Source organism: Taudactylus pleione, unplaced genomic scaffold (assembly GCF_031769625.1).
Source record: "Taudactylus pleione unplaced genomic scaffold, aTauple2 ptg000122l, whole genome shotgun sequence".
Classification (NCBI taxonomy): domain Eukaryota; kingdom Metazoa; phylum Chordata; class Amphibia; order Anura; family Myobatrachidae; genus Taudactylus; species Taudactylus pleione.
The window spans coordinates 11,988,950-12,010,537 of NW_028284524.1; the positions used below are offsets into that span (position 1 = coordinate 11,988,950).

General features: G+C 43.5%; 1 protein-coding gene across 1 annotated transcript in view; it reads right to left on the bottom strand.

Moving 5' to 3' along the window:
- The window catches only part of WNT10A (Wnt family member 10A), a 73,002-nt gene that overhangs the window by 20,805 nt on the left and 30,609 nt on the right, over positions 1 to 21,588 (bottom strand). The window contains exon 3 of the mRNA XM_088472352.1: positions 10,580 to 10,953. Within this exon, the coding sequence (XP_088328478.1) occupies positions 10,580 to 10,953 (374 nt within the window). The remainder of the gene's footprint in view (positions 1 to 10,579; positions 10,954 to 21,588) is intronic.

The window sequence follows — 21,588 nt, forward strand, 5'->3', positions numbered from 1 at the left end:
GGGGGAGAAGGAGGTAGATATATGTGGGGGCTAATGACCTGTTATGGGGGGGGGGAGTCAGAGACAAGGGTGTGTGGGAGCTCAGGACTGAGGACACTGCTATTGGGGAGAGGGCAGAAGGCAGAAACACATGGGGAGTGGGGGCTCAGGGTGTTTATGACACACACTGCTTTGGGGGAAAGGGGGAGAGATATTGGGAGTGGGGCCCAGGGGGATAGGACACTGCTCAGGTGGACTCTATCATCCACGTTGATAATAATGTGTGCACTAGTGATGATGATGTCACCAGGATAGAAGCGGGTAGGAAGTAACAACAAGGTGCAACCATCGGCTACCATTCTACTGAGATGTGCTACAACAGCCTACATGGGCGCCCTGTAAACTTATATGTAGCAGGTGGGGTGTGGGGGTATACCTGTTCTGTGAGTGATGGGTGCTGACTCTGCTGTGCTGGCTGAGGGGTGCTGTGGTGTGTTGCTGGGTGAGGGTAATATGTGTTGTGAGGGGTGCTGTGGTGTATTGCTGGGTGAGGGGTGCTGTGCTGGGAGAGGTGTTGGGGAGGGGTGATGGGTGCTGTGCTGAGTGAGGGGTACTGTGCTGGGAGAGTGGTGTTGGGTGCTGTGCTGTGATCTGTGCTGGGTGAGGGGTGCTATGCTGAGAGGGGTGTTGGGTGAGTGGTGGTGGGTGTTGTGACCCGTGCTGTGTGAGGGGTTCTTGGCAATGGGTGCTCTACTGGGTGAGGGGTGATGGGTGCTGTACTATAATCTGTGCTGTGAGGGGTGTTGTGCTGGGAGATGGGTGCTGTGAGGGCTGCTGGGATTGGTGTACCGTACTGGCAATGGGCGCTGTGCTTTGAGGGGTGCTGTGCTATAATCTGTGCTGTGAGGGGTGTTGTGCTGGGAGACGGGTGCTGTGAGGGGTGCTGGGATTGGGGTACTGTACTGGATGATGGGTGCTGTGCTGTGAGGGGTGCTGTGCTGGGTTAGGGATGCTGCACTGTAATCTGTGCTGTGGGGGGTACTGTGCTGGGTGATGGGTGATGTGACGGGTGCTGTGCAGTGAGGGTGGAATTTGTCCTATAGAATGCCTTCTGCGGTGGGGGTATAAGAAACCTTCCCCTAAAACCTGTCCCTTTTTTCTTTAGTTACAACAGTGTGCTAAGAGGGGTACTGTGAGGGGAAAACCTGGGATTTTCTGCTGGGGGCACTAGAGAAAATCTTGCCTAGGGCACCAAATTGGTTAGGGCCTGCTCTGACAGGGCCCACCAAAATTTGGCCACAAATTTAATTCCACGGTAAAACACAATATCGACTGGGCACCCATGGAGGCAGAAGATTTCTCTGGTGAACAACTGTGCCAACACTCTAGCAGAAGGGAGACCTTAGAGCAGAACAAAATGGGCCAATTTGGAGAACCGATCTATGACAACCCAGATGGTGCTCAACTTATTGGAGGCAGATCAGTTATGAAATCCATTGATTCTTGAGTCCAGGAGGTACTTGGAATTGCCTAAGGAGAAGCTGTCCTGAATGAGATTGTCTGTAAGCTTTATGCTGAGTACACTTGGAGCAGACCACCACAAACTGCTTCACATCCTGCGGGAAAGTGACCCACCTGTAGTCTTGAAATATTAATTCCTGATCCTTACAGACCCAAGCATGTCCAGCAAAACAGGAGCAGTGAGACAATTGAAGCAATTTTTTGCGTAGTTTTACAGATATGAAGGTTTTCCTTTGAGAAGGGGTGGAGACTTAAGTGACAGCTGCAACATACTGTGGATCGAGGTTGAAAGGTCACTCCAAACTAAATTTATCACAAGGCATCAGCCTTGCAGTTCCTGGAACCCGGGTTGAAAAACACATAAAGAGTAGTGACCACCGGACCTGGGGCCTGATTCAGAGCCGCTCGCTGCTGCTTGCGAGCGCTCGCTCTGAATCAGGGCGTTGTTTTTTTTCATCAGGTCGCTCGCTAAGCTGTGGGTGACTGACCACCCACAGCTTTTGATAACGGCCTGGAGCCCATCGCGATTATCGTGAACATTGGGCTTGCGAGGAGACCCTGTGCTAGGGTCTCAGCTCTCGCAAACCCGAGTGGACTCCCTGCTCTAATAGAGCAGGAAGTCCACTACTGACATCACTAGTGGTGTGAGTAGGGCCGCCCACAAACGCCAGGCATTCCTAAGCGAATGCCTGTGTTTGTGCAGCCACCCCCCCTCCCCACCTACAAAATGGGGTGAGCTGTCAATCAATATCGATAGCCGCCCCATCTTGTAGCGAGACCCATAGCGACGGAGCAGCTATCGCTGGACGGGTCTCGCGCATGCCGGAGGCCTGCATGCGCAGTGGGGGACCATCGACCCATTTGCGAGTGCTGTGTGCTCACGAGCAGGTCTGAATCAGGCCCCTGATATGAATTCATGCATTGGGCTGATTGAGATAAAGCAGATTTTTGTGGTTCATGTGGATAGCATCCGAAAAGCGTGCCCCTTCCAACAAATATCTCCATGCCAACTTCATAGTGAGCAGTTCTTTATTGCCTATATAATACACCTCTATACAAACTTTCCTGGTTTACAGAACAGATTAATTTGTCTGAGCTGCATAAGGACTTCTTTGACATGCTGACGATGAATCTGAATGTCTTTGGAAAAAATGACAATGTCACCTAGATATACTGCTACATTGACATAGAGCAGGTCCCCGGAATATCTCTTTAACAAAGTTTTGGAATACAGCAGGGGCATAGCACAAACAGAACGGCATCTCCAAACACTCCTAACGCCCGTACTGGGTATTAAAAGCTGTCTTCCAATGATCCCACTGACTGACCAATTTTTGATGAAATTATAAGCCTTTCTGAAATCTAACTTTGTGAAAATGGTGGCTCATTTTACTCAAATAGTTCCAAGATCAGAGGTAGGGGAGGTATCTATTCTTGACCGTGATGTCATTTAGGCCCTGATAGTCAGTACATGACCGTAGTCCTCCATCTTTTTTCTTAACAAAGAAAAATGCTGCCCCAGCTGGCGAAGTGGAAGGGCGAATTAAGCCTCTCTCCAGATACTTCTTGATGTATTCTGACATGAATTACGTATTTGGAAGGGATAGAGGATAAACCCTTCCACCGGGAGGAGTTTTCCCTGGAATTAGGTCCACAGGAAAATTCCAGCCTCTATAAGGAGGGAGAGTCTCTGTGTCCTAAATTTTTAACACATCCAGGAACTCCCTGTAAAATGGAGGAAAGTTTCAGAAGCTGCGGTGGTGCAGTGAGGTAGAACACATTTGAGAAACATCCCAATGCAAGTTGATATTTAAGTAAAACTTGAGGGGGTAGGCCAATCAACATGCGGGTTTTGCTGCTGTAACCAGGGTAACCTGATGAGGAGTGGGTTGGAGGCCTTGGGTATAATGAGGGAAGAAAAAGCCTTGTAGTGGAGTACGCCCACCGTCAGTCTCATAGGAAGAGTCTGTTGAGTGATGGTACCATTAGGAATATGACTCCTCTCAACTGCTGTGATGTAGATTGGGATGGAGGTTGAAGTTAGCGGAATGGCCGATCTCTTAGCCAATGGTGCTGTCAAGAAGTACTCTGCTGCTCCAGAGTCAAGAAGGACTGGTAAATATTTTGGCCCCATAGGGTGATTCTGAGTGTCATAAATGACACAGTCAGGTTTGTGAGGGGAATGGGTAGAGACTTCCAAACTGACCTCTCCACCATCAACTAGGAGAGTGCGTTTCCCGACCTTTTGGGACAAGACCCAAGCATATGACCTGGATCGGTACAATAGAAAGATTCTCTCAGAATCGTCTCTCACATTCTACTGTGGTGAGATGGGAACTGCCTATTTCCATAGGTTCTTCTGACATAGGAGACGGAGGTTGAAATGTGGAGTCAGGCGAATCTTAGAGCGCTATCGGTTTGTTGAGACTGGTTGGTAATTCCTGAGGAGCTAATTTGTCTTTAGCAACATGTGCCTCTTTATTCCACTGAAGTTTAGATGAGAGGGTTCGGAATTGCACTACATATTGTCACACAATATGTAAACCTTGACGCAGTGGCTAAAATGTTGGATGCAGCTGAGATGGTTCTTTCAGGCATATCAAAGAACCTACGGAAAGTGGCCAAGCAACTATCATTTTCTTATTGGATGGGATCAGAGTTTCCCCACAGCTGAGATGCCCATGCCAGGGCTTGCCCAGAAAGAAACAAGATGATATAGGCAATCTTAGTTCTTGCTGTAGGGAAGTTTCCAGGATGCAGTTCGAAGTGGATACTACACTGGTTCAGAAATCCTCGGTATGTTTTGGTATTTCTATCATATTTAGTTGAAGTACTTAGATGAATCCTGGGTTGAAGGTGGAGAACTAGACCTCACTTGATAGAGTATTGGAATGTGGCTTGTCTGTTCAGACACAGAATAGAGTCTATACGAGTAGACAGGCCTTGAATGATTTGCATGAATTTGACTAGCTTCTTAGCTTCTTATTTCTTGGTTAGCTTCTTATTTCTTTAGGTGTCTAGCCAGCTATTGGACTGAGTCAGTCTTTGGGGCCTGTTCCCCTGCTGAATCCATTTGGCTAGAACAAATTATCACGTCACTGGGGTTTTGATGATTTGGATTAGGACCCCTAGGGCTAGCTACAAGTGCAGGAGCGTAAACTAAGCTAGATGGCCAGATAATGCTTTGCCTCATGCAGACCATTGCTATAGGTAGAGACCTAAGACAACTGAATACAGGAATCATGCAGGTATCAGAATAACCTGAGATAACAATAGGGAAAATCTGTAATAGATACACTGGAATTAGATGCCGGTAGCACGACTGAATTCGGCTATAGGATTGCTGGACTTAGACGCTGTAGCACAGCGGAGGCAGGCTGCTGGTGGTGTTAGAACTGAGTTCTGTGCACAAATGGACACAGGCTGCTGGTAATGCTGGAACTCAGTACTTTGCACAATTGGAGTAGTGCAGAATAGTGTTTAGCAATGTTGGGGACTGGTAACAGGAACAAGTACAGAGTGCTGTTAGCAATACAGAAGACTGGTACCTGGAACAATTGCATAATATAATTTTTAATACTGGAGACTGGTAACTGGAACAGATGCAGGATGCAAACGGAACCAGGAGCCAGGGTACTAATCTCTAGGAAGAGAAGTTGTTCTGGCAGTGAGTAGTCAGCAGTTCCTGGTTAAATAGGTTGCCTTTAAAACTGATAAATCATGTGACCGTAGTTGCTGGAGGCTGGTTTGCCAGAGCAGATCATGTGATACTGTCCAAAATGCAGAACAGCAGGAACTGCATGTCTACAGATAAGTGATTCCAGGTCTCAGGGATGCCACAGGCGGCCAGTGGGGACACAGACAGCCGTGAAATGACAGCGCCAGACCTGGTAACAGGGACTAGGACCCTGATGTGCCACAAATATACATAGACTTTAACACTAATACAAATGGCCTAGACCAGAGTTTCTCAAACACGGCCCTCAAGGCACCCCAACAGTTCAGGTTTTAGAGATATCCATGGTTGAGCACAAGTGGTTAAATCAAATTGACTGAGGTACTGATTAAGTCACCTATGCTCAACCATGGATATCTCTAAAACCTGAAATGTTGGGGAGCCTTGAGGTTTGGGAACATCTGGCCTAGACAGTAACTAAACATAACTATGATCTTTCCTCCAAATTCAGTGGAAAGATAAACAAAATTGAGATTATTATTTAGATACAGTACTTTCAGCTACTGCAGCATGACAGCACTGGCTTCACTGCCCTACAGGGCCATCATGTTCCTTGCAGTTGCCTCCCATTTTTCTGCTATATACTCGAAAAAGTGCTTAATGTACCAAACATAATCAGCAGAAGAAAGAGTTCTCTCAATTAAAAGTCCAGTATTTTATACAATTCATTAAAACCTTCAGAGAATTTTAGAATTTGTGTTAATGTGACCTTCTTGCTATTTCTACTGGCTGGTCTCACTATTTGTATCCCTTGATATAGTTTAACACTAACTCCAAGGTTCCTTTTCACTGTTGTTTATATTACATGACATTTATTCTACTTTCTGATTTTGGATTTGTGTGTTCCGTGTGCACTTTTTCATATTAATGAATGAAATTTGACATTCCACACTTTAGTCTGTACCTATAAATTCCTATGTATTTGTTTTACCTCTTCTTGGGTATCAACCCTGTTACAAATGTTTGTATTAACTGCAAATAGACATATTTACACTTGTAGGCCACAAGTTTGATTGACAACAAACTCAATAAACAAACAGGTTGCCAGCCGATCATCATTGACTACAATTTTCTGTTCCTGTCATTTAGCCAAATCTTTTCTGAATTAGATTTTTGTGGCATACAGTACCATATGAAATACCTTGTGAAAATCCAAATAAGCTATATGAACTGACCTTCCATAATTTATCATTTTAGTTTTCGAATCAAAGAAACCTACAAGATCTGTTTAACATGCGAGATTTGTTTAACATTATCTACCTTCAGAAGATCCATGTTGCCTTGGATCTTGTCATCTGTTTGACTAAATAGTCAGCAGTTTGTATGTTTTTTTTTTGTTTTGTTTTAAAGCGATTCTATTAGTTTCCCTATGATTGGTGTGATGGTCCCAGGCCTATATTCTTCCCTACTTTCTTTTTTTGTGCAGTGGAAATACATTTGTCATTCTTCAATCACCAGGATTAACACTGTCAGCAGAGATTGACTAAAATATTTAAATAATGGCACTGCAAGTTACACTTCTTCTGTAGTAAATATATGTGTGTCAACAGTTCAGTAAGGTATAAGTTTCCCCACTAGTTTAGGTGAACCTTTCAATTTTTAGCAGTAAATACAAGGTATGTTTTGTGTTTAGAGGAGCCTTGACGCTGGCCCGGCACTTAATCATATATTTGCAAATGTATGCAACCAATAGCTCTGAATTTCTATTATCATGTAGGATTCAAGTATTTTTGCTAATATTGCTGCAGTGTGCTGGAGGAAATCTTATTTTTTCTGTGGTTCAGTATAAACCCCGCCCTTTACAAGCACCTGAGCAATATCATTACGCTGATGTGAGCGACCACCATACTTTCTATTTGATGTTTTGTGTTTAGTAAGTTTGTTTTAGACTACCTGTAGTTGCTTCTGTATTCTCCTCTGATTGTGTATGTCTTTCTGGGTTGTTTACGGAAACTCGACAGTCAGAATCCTGATGGGCAGAATGCCAGCAACGGTATCCCGACAGTGAAAATGCTGGCGAATTACGGTAAGTATTATCACCCTAACTTTCCCCCTCTGCAGTCTAACCCTCACCCACCCCTCACACCAGGTGCATCTAAAGAGTGTAGGGTGTGCAGTCTCCATCCCGGCCCCCTCCTCTCATCCCAGCAGCACAGTAGGCTCTGAGCACTAGTAGACTCTAGCGTTGTGCCAGAGTCTACTGAGCATGCGCAGGTCTCCAGGTAACTGGCGTGGCAGCCATTTTCCTGGCGATCTTCCTACTGCGCATGCACAAAATGCTGGAAAACTGACCGCCGCACCATTTTTCCAGTGATTTGTGCAGTGCTGCTGCTGCCGACAAGGCACACTGGAGAGGCAAGTATTGAAAAAATGGGTGCAGAGTGTGCAGTGTGGGCCATGTCCACTGCACACCCTGCATCCATTATAAATATTCCACTGCCTCCCGCAGCATAACCCTCCCTTCCTGCAGCAGAATGCTAACACGCATATTTACTGTTATAAGTTGTCGCCACTCTTACTAACCCGTCGGGATCCTGCCACATCTGCTCACTATACCATATGTGTAGCATTCCTAGTTCTTTTACATAATATAATGAGTTATAAGTCATGTTTGTGTTCCTATTTTTTAAGTAATTTGTATTTTATATATATATATATATACACCTATTCTTTTGGTGGTAGTGGAAGGGGTATCTTGGTACACTTGATAGCATACACTAATGCATGGTATTTGTATACATCTTCCCGTGAGGTCATTGAGAATGTTAATGCCACTGTAAGACCATTCAAAAGTGTATAGGGATAATGCAAGGGGGGCATGCAAAAGACTGTGTTGTTTTTTTACTGTGTTTGGCAGTCATGGGAATATTGTTTAACTGACTGTAATATGTGAGGAATCACTTTCCACTGTACTGTTCATAACAACAGTTATTGATCAAGGCACTTTGGTGAGCAATCACAGTAATATGATTTGACAGCAGCACTGAACAACTGCTGACCTTGTAGAAATCGCACATTCATGCACACCTAGAACAATGCACATGACAACACATGTGCAGTCATATTACAGCCATAGAGATGAGCTGTCCATGAGGGTTTGGTAAATACAGTATGTTCAATGTCGACATTCATCATGTTGACGTGAGAATATCGATATGGTCATACAGTCAGCAATGAACATGTCGACATTGACCATGTCCACACAGATGTTATGTCAACATTGTTAGCATGTCCACATCGTAGTTGTCTTCTGATTCTGACCCTTGGCCTAACAACAACCGCAACTCTAAGCCTAGTGTTAACCCTAAGTATCCTGGGAATGTCAATATTATGATGCAGGTATTAAAGATGTTGACCTTTTTAACATGTCGACAAAAACACATTGTGAATGTCAACAAGCCGAATGCCAACATTGTGACTGCATATATCAATGAAAGGAGCATAAGGAACAGGACATTTACAATGGGAGGTTTTCTGTCTTGTTAATACAAATTGGCATGGGCCAGGGTGCTATTTCTGAAGAATTTGTATATTGTACACGTTCTCATGGGCTTCTCTGGGTACTTGTTGCCACCCATTTCCCAAAAACAAACTGGCAGAGTAATTCTCTCTAAAACTTGGTTCTGGAATTGTGTTAGGAAAGTTATTTTGTAGCTTCCTGGGGCAGGGTCTGACATGCCTGAGTTGTATTCTCTGACAATGCTGTGGAATATTTGGTGTCATATAAATAATAATATTACATAATATTATGTTAAGCCTAATGTTGTGCTGGAGAGAATGTAAAATGTTTTGCTGAATAAAAACATGCTGCTTTACACTGAATTTTCTATGCACCTTTATTATGGCAATATGTATCCAATGGGACAGTGATAATCTCGGATCCCAGGAATGTAATTGTTGTTCATAAAAGAATATTTTGCATCTTTTATAATCTGGAGACCTACTTGATGGCACATATGTCAAGGTAATGTTTTATGACACGCCAGCCTGATATCCTTAAGAACTCCTACTACTGAAGACTTCCTGAATTAGAGCAAAGGTTATTACAGAGAGGTTTGTCTTGTAGCCCTCACTTCTCTGACTGGTGAAGGACGCATAATGAAAAGTAATGAGAAGGGGCCTGATTCAGTACGGATTGCAACTGAGATCGCAATAGCGATTACGCACGCAGTCTCGCTGCGAAGATATGCTAATGTCTGCGATCGCTATGCCATATGCAGCCTAACATAAGGACACCCCCGTTATTTTACACACATCCGTAATAAATGACTGCAAAACCATCGGTAACAACGAGTATAATCGCAGCCTCACACACACTTGCACAAGGTCTGACCTTACTCAGGAATTGCTAACCTCATCGCACGCAGTGCAAGCCCAAGCTGTGTATGGCATCACAGTGGCTAATTTATGCATGCCTCTGTATGGCATTCAAACACACTGGCACGCCTGCGTTTCGCCGTCCACCCCCCCATCACCACCCCCAAACGGTACTTCCTGTTAATCACTCTGCGTAGTCACTGCAATCGCAATCCCGATCACAGTGGAGTGTTCCCACACTGCGATGCGATCGCTGCTGAATCAGGCCCAAGGTCTGTAAATATTGAGTGGCCAATGAAGTACTGATTAAGTATTGACTGTGCATTGCCATGGACTATGGCCCTCATTCAGAGCCGCTCGTAAGCGGCAGTACGCTCGTTCCGAGCGATATTTGCACATCTGCGCATGCGTACGGTTTTTAGTACACATGCGCGAACCAGTCAGTGCGGCCGAAAATCGTTTGTTCGCTATATAGCGAGTGCCTGCTAATTTGAGTGACAGAATGAGGCGTATGTGGGTGGTAACAGGGAAAGGTGCTTGAAAAGGGGGAGTGGAGATCAGAACGCAGGCGTGCTTAAAGGTCAAAGCGGGCGTTTTATGGGTGTGCATAATTAATACAGCAGCGTCATTCACCACGTCACTGGGTTATTTTATAGTCAGAACTGCTCGCAATATTGTGGTTGAAAAAACCAACCACAAGAATAGCGAGCAGTTCATACGCTGTTCGATGTACTCGATTAATCTAATAAATAGCGGACATGACGTATGATGCGAGCGGCCAGGGGGCGTTTTTATCAAATAAACGAGCGTATGTTTTGCTCGCTCGTTCAGACATGGAGGCGGCAACAGACCACAAAGAGCGAACGGTTCATTTGAATAGCCACCCCCTTTTTATGAACGAGCGAGCGCTAATTGCGAGCGGCTCTGAATGAGGGCCTATATATCCTTGTTATTTCCTGTTACATAATCATAGGTTCACTTGACAGCGAGTGTGAAGGCTGCAAAAAAGATAAGACAATCACTTACCTGCCTGCCCACCCTGTTGTTGTGCAGTCTCATGCGAGCATGTATGTCCCTGTAAAGTTCCCGGGAATCCAACAACTCTTTGGAGAACCGCTCCCCGTAATCCACATCTGGACTACAGCCTCCCCACTCCCAGGAGTCCTGTGGCCCTGGTGCCTCAGCAGGCATGTGCTCCATGACACCGTGCACCATGCCCTTCCCACGGTTCATAGCTTCCATCTGTAGTCTATGCAATTTAGCTCTGAAGGCCTCCTCATCTCCTCTTCTCTTGTCATCACAGCCACATGACTTTAGCTTGCCCATGGAACAAGCGTTGGACACTGCATGCACCACCCCAGCTGCAGCAATAGCATAGGCATATGCGCTCTCCCGGAAACCTGCATTGTAGAGAGAGAATGATCAGTGGCAAAACTCACATCTGTTTAATCTGGTTATTATCAAGATAATAACTACTGGAGTGCATGCATTCAGGTGTCACCATGAAGACTCCAGTGATTTTACTGTATTTACATAAGTGGGAAAGCATGATGTCCTGGGGACCCTGATACATTGTTGTTCTACATTCCTTAATAAAGTATGCTTCCATAAAGTCATTTTGTGGACACAACATGTGTGTGCTCCATTCATTTTGCCGTGGCATGGCAAAAACCAGTATGATTTGTTTGGGTATGTACTTCTCAGTATGAGAGGTACTAAGAGACTATTGGTTCCCTTATTGCTTATTTGCATTACTGCATAACACCACCATATTAGACAGCGCATTCCAGAGAATATTGAACCATTTACTCAGTCCTGCCCCTTTGGAGCGTATACATATTCCATGCCAAACAAACACATATGTGTACATTTCATCAGAAGTTAGATAACCTACCACTATGTTTTTGAGGTGTGATAGGAAACCAGAGCACCTGGACGAAATCCGTGCAAACTGTGGGAGAACATAAAAACTGTACACAGATGGGATATGTGAGGCAACAATGCTTACCACTTTGCTATCCCTTTTATTCTGAATCATCCCTGATTAGTCATCCAACAACTAGTCTGGTGCATAAATATTGGGACATTGACAGAATTTTCATATTTTGGCCTCTATTCACCACCACAATGGCTTTGAAATGAAACAAACAAGATGTGCTTTAACTGCAGACTTTCAGATTTAATTTGAGGGCACTTACATCCAAATCAGGTGAACGGTGTAGGAATTACAACGGCTTCTATATGTGCCTCCCACTTTTTAAGGGGCCAAAAATAATGGGACAAACTAAACAATCCTAAATCTAACCTTCACTTTTTAATACTTTGCTGCAAATCCTTTGCAGGCAATTACAGCCTGAAGTCTGGAACGCATAGACATCACCAGATGCTGGGTTTCATCCCTGGTGATGCTCTGCCAGGCCTCATGTCCATCTGCACTGTGAAGCGCTGTCCAATGAGTTCTGAAGCATTTGACTGAATAAGAGCATATAATATTGCCCGAAACACTTCAGAATTCATTCTGCTGCTTTTGTCAGCAGTCACATCATCAATAAATACAAGGCAACCAGTTCCACTGGCAGCCATACATTCCCACGCCATGACACTACCACCACCATGCTTCACTGATGAGGTGGTATGTTTTGGATCATGAGCAGTTCCTTTCCTTTTCCATACTCTTCTCTTCCCATCACTCTGGTACAAGTTGATCTTTGTCTCATCTGTCCATAGGATGTTGTTCCAGAACTGTAATGGTTTTTTTAGATGTTGTTTGGCAAACTCTAATCTGGTCTTCCTGTTTTTGTGGCTCACCAATGGTTTACATCTTGTGGTGAACCCTCTATATTCACTCTTGTGAAGTCTTCTCTTGATTGTTGACTTTGACACATATACACCCACCTCCTGGAGAGTGTTCTTGATTTGGCCAACTGTTGTGAAGGGGTTTTTCTTCACCAGGGAATTAATTCTTCTGTCATCCACCACAGTTGTTTTCGGTGGTCTTCTGGGTCTTTTTGTGTTGCTGAACTCTCCGGTGCATTCTTTCTTTTTAAGAATGTTCCAAACAGTTGATTTGGCCACACCTAATGTTTTTGCTATCTCTCGGATGGGTTTGTTTTGATTTTTCAGCCTAATGATGGCTTGCTTCACTGATAGTGACAGCTCTTTGGATCTCATATTGAGAGTCGACAGCAACTGATTCCAAATGCAAATGTCACACCTAGAATCAACTCCAGACCTTTTACCTGCTTAATTGATAATGAAATATCAATTAAGGGAATAGCCCACACCTGTCCATGAATTACTTTTGGCCCCTTAAAAAGTGGGAGGCACATATAGAAACCGTTGTAATTCCTACACTGTTCACTTGATTTGGATGTAATTACCCTCAAATTAAATCTGAAAGTCTGCAGTTCAAGCACATCTTGTTTATTTCATTTCAAAGCCATTGTGGTGGTAAATAGAGGCCAAAATATGAAAATTCTGTCAATGTCCCAATATTTATGCACCTGACTGTATGTATGTGCAACTGACAAATACTATGGAAAACAGGCATGATTTGTGCACATTCTATATTACCTTGTGTTTAGATAATCAGCTTGGATGCCAAGTTTTATTTTGAATACAGTGGGCAAAATTTACTAAGCAGCGGTTTGACGGCGGTTTCTATTCTATTCTAAACCCCGGGGGATTGGTGGTGGTTTCTATTCTATTCTAAACCCCGGGGGATTGGTGGTGGTTTCTATTCTATTCTAAACCCCGGGGTTTGGTTTTGTGGCAGTTTCTAAATGACAGTCCTGTTCTAAAATTTGTTTTGATGGCAGTTTTGCAGCGGTTTTGGCCTTAGTAAATCTGCAGATAGCAAAACTGCCGCCAAACCACAGTCTAAAGACATTTTAGAATAGAATAGAGCAGGGCTATCATTTAGAAACCACTGCAAAACCGTCACCAAACCCCCGGGGTTTAGAACAGAATAGAACCCACCACCAAACCGCCGCTTAGTAAATTTTGCCCAGAGAATCTTGCAAGGGAATGGAGAGGCTATGCTTGCATTTTTGAGCCCATTAACATCTAAAGGACATATGCCATTGAGCATGGTTTTGCTTTAATCTTGTGTGCTGGTGGAGGCAGACCTGAATGATATCAGCTGTGTTTACAGGGTACTTTCCAAGAGCTGTCAATATCAGTTCAGGACAGCCTATCTCTCTCTCATCTTCCAGTATTCTGTCCTCACCCAAACTTTGTTACCCTTACATGTACATACTAGCAGTCAACTAAAACATATATTGGTGACTGAACTTGTGCATGACCTAGGCAGCATGGTCAGTTGAAAGATGCAAATTTGGTTCCTAGTATTAAAAATTATGTAATTTTAAAAAAGAGCCTAATTTCCTCCTCCCTGATCACCTCCACCCAATCACCTTCATGATTTTTCCCATGCTGTTCCCAACCTTTGGAATGTCATTGCACATTCAATCACACTTTCACCTAGTCTCCTAGTCTTACCAGCACTCTTCTTTTCACTCAAGCTTGCTACCCTTCCTCCTAACTCTCCAGTCTCTGGTCATCGCCGCTCTGCTTCCCTTTCTCTTGTGTCCACCCATATTCTCTCTAGAATGTAAGCTCTCATGAGCAGGACACTATCTCCTCCATTTAATTATGTAATTGGTGGGTTTGTATTCTTTACTCATGTTAATTTGTCAATTACTAAACTAGTCTATAACTGTCTAATGTACTTTCAATTTTTCTTGTATTGTATTTCCTATGTTCAGCACTTCAGTACCTTGTGGCGCTGTATAAACAGGCCCAGCTACAGGGGACACTTGTACCGGGCCCCGAGATTCCGAGGGACCCCATTCCCTCAGGAATCTAGGGAGCCCAGTTCATGTGTCCCCCTTGCCTCTGCTGTAAGCACTGCAGGGCACAGGTAGAGTGATCGTGGCTGGTCCACCCAGCCCAGCACGCATGACATCATGCCACTGGATCAGAGAGGAGCTTAGCTGGACTAGGGGGAGACACCTTTTGAGCGGTGGGGGGCTATAGATGAAGGGAGGAACAGGGAGGGGGTGATGGAGCTAAAGACATAGTACTGGGGATACATATGGGCTGGGTTGAGGCTGCAAGACGGGCTGGAGAATGAAGATGATAGACACAGGCTGAGAGATACAGGGTGGGCAGTGAAGCTGAGAGACACGGGCTGGAGAATGAAGATGAGAAACATGGGCTAGGGATTTAAGCTGAGAAACGGGCTGGGGAATGAAGATGAGAAACATGGGCTGGAGAAGTAAGCTGAGACACAGGGTGGGGAATGAAGATGAGACACAGGGTGGGTAATGGGGCAGAGAGACATGAGCTGGGGAATGAAGCTGAAAGACACGGGCTGATGAATGAAGCTGGAAGAAACAGAGAGTGGAGAATGAAGATGATAGACAGGGTGAGTAATGAAACTGAGAAACACAGGGTGGGGAATGAGGCCGAAAGACACAGGCCGGGGTATGAAGCTGAGAGACAAAGAGGCTGGGGAATGAAGAAGAGAGACAGGATGAGTAATGAAACTGGGAGATACAGGGCGGGAAATGAGGCTGAGAGACACAGTAGAGCAGATGAAGCTAAGAGACACAGCGTTGGGGGATAAAGCTGAGAGACAGGTGGAGGGATAATGATGCTGAGATACACAGTGGAGCAAATGAAGCTGAGAAACACAGGAAGGATGAAGCCAGGAGACAGGGGGGTGATAATGATGCTGAGAGTCACAGGGGAGTTCAGTGGAAGGTTGGAGATGGAGAGACACAATGGGATGAGGGTCTTGACAGGGATGGTGCTAGAGAGATACAGACGAGGAAGGGGCTGGAGAGATGAGGGCTGAGGCTGGTGCAACACAGACGAGGATAAGGCTGAAAGACACAGTTGGGGATGAGGCTGGAGAGACACGGGCGATGAGCCAATGGCTGACCTGCATGTACCTACTGGGAGGGGATAGGGGGCCCCTAAACATGAGTGTGCTGGGCCCCAAGATTTCTGTTTCTGGCCCTGTATATGAATACACAATAAAAACTAATAATAAAAAAGTCTGGTGTTGTTTGCATTTTCACTCCTTGTGACCTGTGTGCTAGATATTCACAGAAAAGTGTCAATGTAAACTATGGGTCTGATTCTGAGTCACATGGTACGGTCCATTTGTGAACATGTCAACCAAATTTTTTGCAAACTCTATGCACTGTAGCAAACATATGCATATTTGCCTAACTCCTGGCACATCTGAGTCAGAAGCATTTTGGATGATTCTCTCCATACAGATGTGTCCTCATACACCTAGCCTCAATACGCCATGCGGCACAAGTGAGCTGCCAGATCCCGTGCTCCTCGGCTTGTGCCGAGTATCTTCACGAGACTGCACTGAACAATTTGATATGCGACAATTGTATATCTGTGTGCGAATGAATCTGTATACGAAGCACAACAGAACCTGGCTGTGTGTGACTGTTTACATGTGGGGAATATAGAGTGTAAGCTCCACTGGGGCAGGCACTGATGTGAATGGCCAAATATTCTCTGTAAAGCGCTGAGGAATATGTGTGCGCTATATAAATACCTACTAATAAATGAATAAAATGGGGAAATCTGATAAATAGCATATAGCTTATGGCAGCTGTAAAATTACTGTACATATTAGCAGCTGTTACACATACAATATGCTTAAATGTGTATGTGTATTATATAAGATGCTGAGATCTGCAGATTTTATCAGGCATTTTTCAAGTTTCAACATATCTGCTACCATGTTTCTTATAATTTTCAGGAATAAATGTTTATGGCAGATAACACTAATGTTTTACAGTTTCTTTTGAGGTTACTACTATAATATCTTAGTGGCAATAGCCACTATTGGTCCTTTCCCTTCTCATTTTACCGTTTGATGGTAGGCATAGCAGAATTTGTTGTTTTTTCGGGTTATGGCAGCTCTTTAGAATACATTCTTTACATTAATCCTCTTTATCGACTCTCTGTTTACCAAGCTTCCTTTGCAAAGTGATTGGAGAGTGAGCCAAGGCCTTTCTCATATTCCTTCCTTATGCTTCCCCAGCTTGCTGGCCCAAACATGTCTCCCCTATCCATCACATACACCACCTCCCCCTCCTAACTCCACCTAAACTGAGGGTGAACCTTCCTCAGCTGAAAACCATCCACGTATCCCAACTTGTTTCAATTCATTTAAACACCTTCTGTCTCCAGGAAAAAAATAACCCTGTGTGTGATGAGTGTAATGTAAAGAAAATAGCTTCTCCCAAATGAATTGCAAAGAAAATTGAGCATATTATGGAATTCAGCACATCCCATGTCTGGCGATGGCCAGAGCAGATAAATGCTCTTAAATCCTTGAGGCCTTAAATCAATTGATTTAAATAGAGACACCTTAACTTGAGGTACTTATAGAGTAAATGTAGTAAAGTGTTCTTTAGAATTCAATGTATTTTTTGAAGAAAACTGAAGTATTCCCATGTCTTGCACACTGGCATTTACATTATGCAGGAACGTGCTGAACAGTATATACTGTACTAGACATCATTTGTGCAGAGCATTGGGCCCATTGTATGCTCGATTTGTGTAAGTACATCTACATTTCTGCTGAAGTGAATGGGTTTACAAAGCTGTTTGTGCCACTTTCCACTAGTGGAGGGGAGGACTAGGCGGAGTGAAGGTGTTCCTAGGAATGTACGCAGTAGGCACAATGGCGTGCCCCATTTTTTGACTGTGCAGATAGATGATTTTTTAATTAACACTTATTAATAATGTGCCAGCATACACTGCAGCACATTGTAGCTGAAATCATTAAATTAAGATGAAATGGGGGGAAAGTGTGCATTTGTAGGGACATTCCTTGCTGTGTGGAGGGGCGTATAGTATTTTTCCATTACACAAACGCATTGAGTTTTGCGTTGCATATTGGGAATACTTCATAAATGAACTCCATTGCGAATAGCTATATTTTTCTAGAGGATTTTTCATTACAGTTATATTTTCCAGCTGACAGTGGAACGTTGGTCACTTATACTGCCATTTATTTTTACAAGTTCAAGAAACCTTTGTGAAGATGTACAGTTTGGAACCGTTGACTTGTGTGAAATGAAGAAGCAGCCATTATGGGATAGTAACAGAACATGTCCTTACATCTCAGGAATACCCCAGCTAAACTCACAGGAATATGTTATACACGTAATATGAAGGAATTACTTTCTTCTGTGTATATAAATATCCGAGCCACAAATAATTCATCAGCAAGCCACACGCACGGCTGAGCTGATGGCATAGAAGTGGGAAAAAGAAATGAAATATTGAGGAGGCCTTGTCACTTCTCATTAGGACTGATGACCCCATGAGCACATTTTGTACCAGGCTAACAGACAGAGGTGCAGGGAAATTACTCTCCCTGGAGAGACACACAGCCATTAGCAAAGAAACACAAATATCTGTCTCTTGCTAAGTGTGAGTAGACTGTTAAAGCTAAACGGTGTCCCAGTTCACACCTCTGTGCCTTTCCTCTGCCAATCTCCGCCACTCACATAGATTTATTAGCAAGGCATATGCCCCAATTTAGTCTTCAATAGCCCTAGTTAATTTCAATAAAATGCTATTTTTATCAACAATTAACAATCATAAATTTAATGATAACATAAAATATCTGAATTGGTTTTTCGACGCGTTGTCAGAATAGTGTAGCTTGCCTAAAATCTATGAATGTCTGAAACTGTATTGGAAGAAATAAGATGTTTCATCCATTGGAAAATCCATCAGTTGATGATTCATTAACAGTGGTGGTGAATATAATCTATAGTCCACAGCTGATGCTAACTCATGGGGCCAAATGTAATAGCCATGATTTGCAGAAACCGGCATGATTCTGGCAAGATAGCCATCAGATTTAAAGCGCCAATTTCTTTAAAGGCAATATTAACCTGCAGGCTATTAGATTTGGCCCAAGGTGTCTTTCCCTAAGACTTTCATGCCAACATCATCATATTAACTTATGTTGCTTGTGAACTTCAGCCTGGAGACCAATCTTAATCACTGTAACTTCTGCCATTCACCACTCTCTTAGGGCCACTTAAGCGTCTTCCTTAGTAATTATACAAAACTATTTGGGCATCCGGGCTTAGTTATCAATGTTAAAAATAAGCCTTGGTATGATTGAAGGTTGATTTTTCAGCTCCAAAGGCACATCTGCACAGCAACACCTACTTTCAATATACTTTATATGCCCCATACAGTATCTATGTCTATGACAGAGCAACAATACTTTTATGAAGCACCAGAATATTTTAATGAGATTATAATAAAGAGACATTCAAATAAATCACAGAAGGCAGCTGGCAATACATAAACCAGTAACATAGGGCTCAAAGTAAAGTTCATGTGTTTGCTAGGAACAAATAAAAATGTACAAACTAAATTAAAAGGAGCTATTATTTAAATGTGTAGACATATAGTGGTGCTTTGTTGTTTATAGACATAAAGGGGTATGTAAGCAAGTGTTTGGTAAGAACAATATGGAGAGATTATGCTATATATATTTGACACTTTATTTATGTAGTAAGTGCAGAATGGAATTATGTCATACTTGCCTTCTCTCCTGGGACGGCCAGGAGCCTCCCGGATATCAGGTGCCGCTCCCAGTCCCCCGCAAGAGTAGACAAGTCTCCCAAAATGGACGCCATCCTCGCACCTACAAATGTGTCCTCATACATCTAGCCTCCTTGTGCGCAAAACAGCCCTTCTAGCCGCGCCATGCCGTGGTGTGACTCAGTAGTGCTGAGCGTCTTTTCGTGCAACTTTTTATCTTAAAATGCATCTTATTTGCATAGTGATGCGAATAGTTAGCACAAGTAGTATCTGCTGATTAAAATGATATGCAGCATGCCTGTATTCTGTGAGCGACTGCTGGTGTATCTAGATGTAAAACGTAGCGTTACAGTGTCAGCGGCTGTAACACTAACGCAGCATTTCATATACAGATACACCCACACTCACACACAGAACATAGGCATGCTGCATATCATTTTAATCAGCAGAAGCTGCCCGTGCTACATATTGACATCACTGTGCGAATAAGACACATCTGAAAGTAAAAAGTCACACGAAAATACGCTCGGCGCTACCGACTCACGTGTTATGTGTAGCGCACGGAGGATATATGCATGTGGACACATCTGTACTTAGCGAGTGAAAGTGGGCGGTCCAGGGGCCAATGATGTGATTCACGCTGAATCGTAGCCCCGCCCCCTGCTTTACAATGCCGGTAATATCAACATTGTAAAGTGGGGGGGCAGGGCCACGATCGCACTGCCCACGTAAGCCGCCCCCTGCTGCACCAACATGTCGGTAAGTCTGAATTATGTGCAACCTCAGTGCACCTTCATATCTCCAAGCATTATGTAAATATCATGATCTCCTCCCTTTTCAGCAGGTTAGAAGAGATGTATTTCTCTCTCTGAGCCAGCAAATGCAATTAGTGAATTGGTAGTATGGTGGCATAATGGTTAGACTTACTGCTTTGCAGCAGTGGGGTATTGGAAGCTTATATGTTATGTTATCTGTTTTTTCATGATTTCCTTCTATCACCATGTCATTTCCACACACACTGATGGAAGCTGCACATATCATACTTTCACAGCTGCAGCTGTAAATAGGATTTAACTTTTCCATATGTCTCCAACAATCTTGCTTGGTTTAGCCTAATTTATGCCTCAAATTAATGGGCGTGCACTGTAATGATACCTTGTTGTAGCAATGATCTTCAAATCTGTGTGCACCATTGTGCCAGAGCCATAGTTAGTAAAGTTTGCTCTTGCTGCACCCAATTACTCCCTTCAGGCACTGCAAGCTGCTGCTCCTTCATAAGAGCCATCATACTGCTCTACAAACCAGTGTGCAGAAATGTAGGCCCACCAGCGCATATTAAGAATTGTGATTTCACCAAAGAGATGATCCACACTTGTTTTGCTCTTTTGTCATTACTAAAACACTATCACTACTTTTATCATTGTCATTACTTCAGCATTTAGAGGTAATGCTAATAAAAATATATATTAAAGTAACTACATTTCTTAATAATATACTTTTGTTGCAGCCATTTCCGTCTAATCTCCTGCACTATTGGTGTGTTGACCTAATCCTCTCAAGTAGGAATTTTAGACTTATCATGTAAAAGAAATGTAGCATTTTTCTGATAAACACAAAACTATGCTAAATACGGTATTAGCAGAGGGTCAACGGCCAAGTTTAATCGTGGGGAGGATACTACCTATTCAAATTTGCCCTTATCTGTTAAAGGATAACTATGTTTTTCTATTTAGTGAAGCGTGCAGCAAATAGATCAGGGTAAGAACACCCCTTCAAAGACTGCAAGAACAGATCTGCTGTCATGCTGGGAATGGGAGGCTGTAAGGCATTTACATAACTGATGGGTGTGCTATTGTGTGCTGTGTGTGTAAGAATGTATGTCAGATGGCAGTATGAATGGTATCCAGTCATGTGTTCTTCCATGTGACCAGTGAAGTTCAAGTTTTAGCCATTAATTTCCCCTGATTTCCAGGTACAGTCCCAGTATTTTTAACATGTCCAGTGTGATGTACTGTTGAGATACCTCTAACTCTATGAATTACATTGCGTTAATTTCCACACTCCCCATACATTAGTACATTAGTATGGGGATATGGAAATTATGCTATTCATCAAATTCCAAAAATTATGTATTTTCGGAATTTGATGGAGTTACCATACGCCACTATGAGGTGGTGAATAGCAGGTAACACTTACCTGCTTTCAGCTGGACAGGTCCCCCGGCATCTCCCTCCGTCGCTTTGGTCCCTCCTCTGGCTCCGGTGGCTGCTCTGACACTGTTTTCTCTAGGCAGAACACAGTAAAGTAGAAAAAAAAATACCTTTTTTTTTCTAAACTGTACTGTGTTCTGCCGGGAGAACACGTGTCAGAGCAGACATTGGAGGCAGCTGCAGCGTGCAGGTAAGTGCGGGACAGGGGGGAGG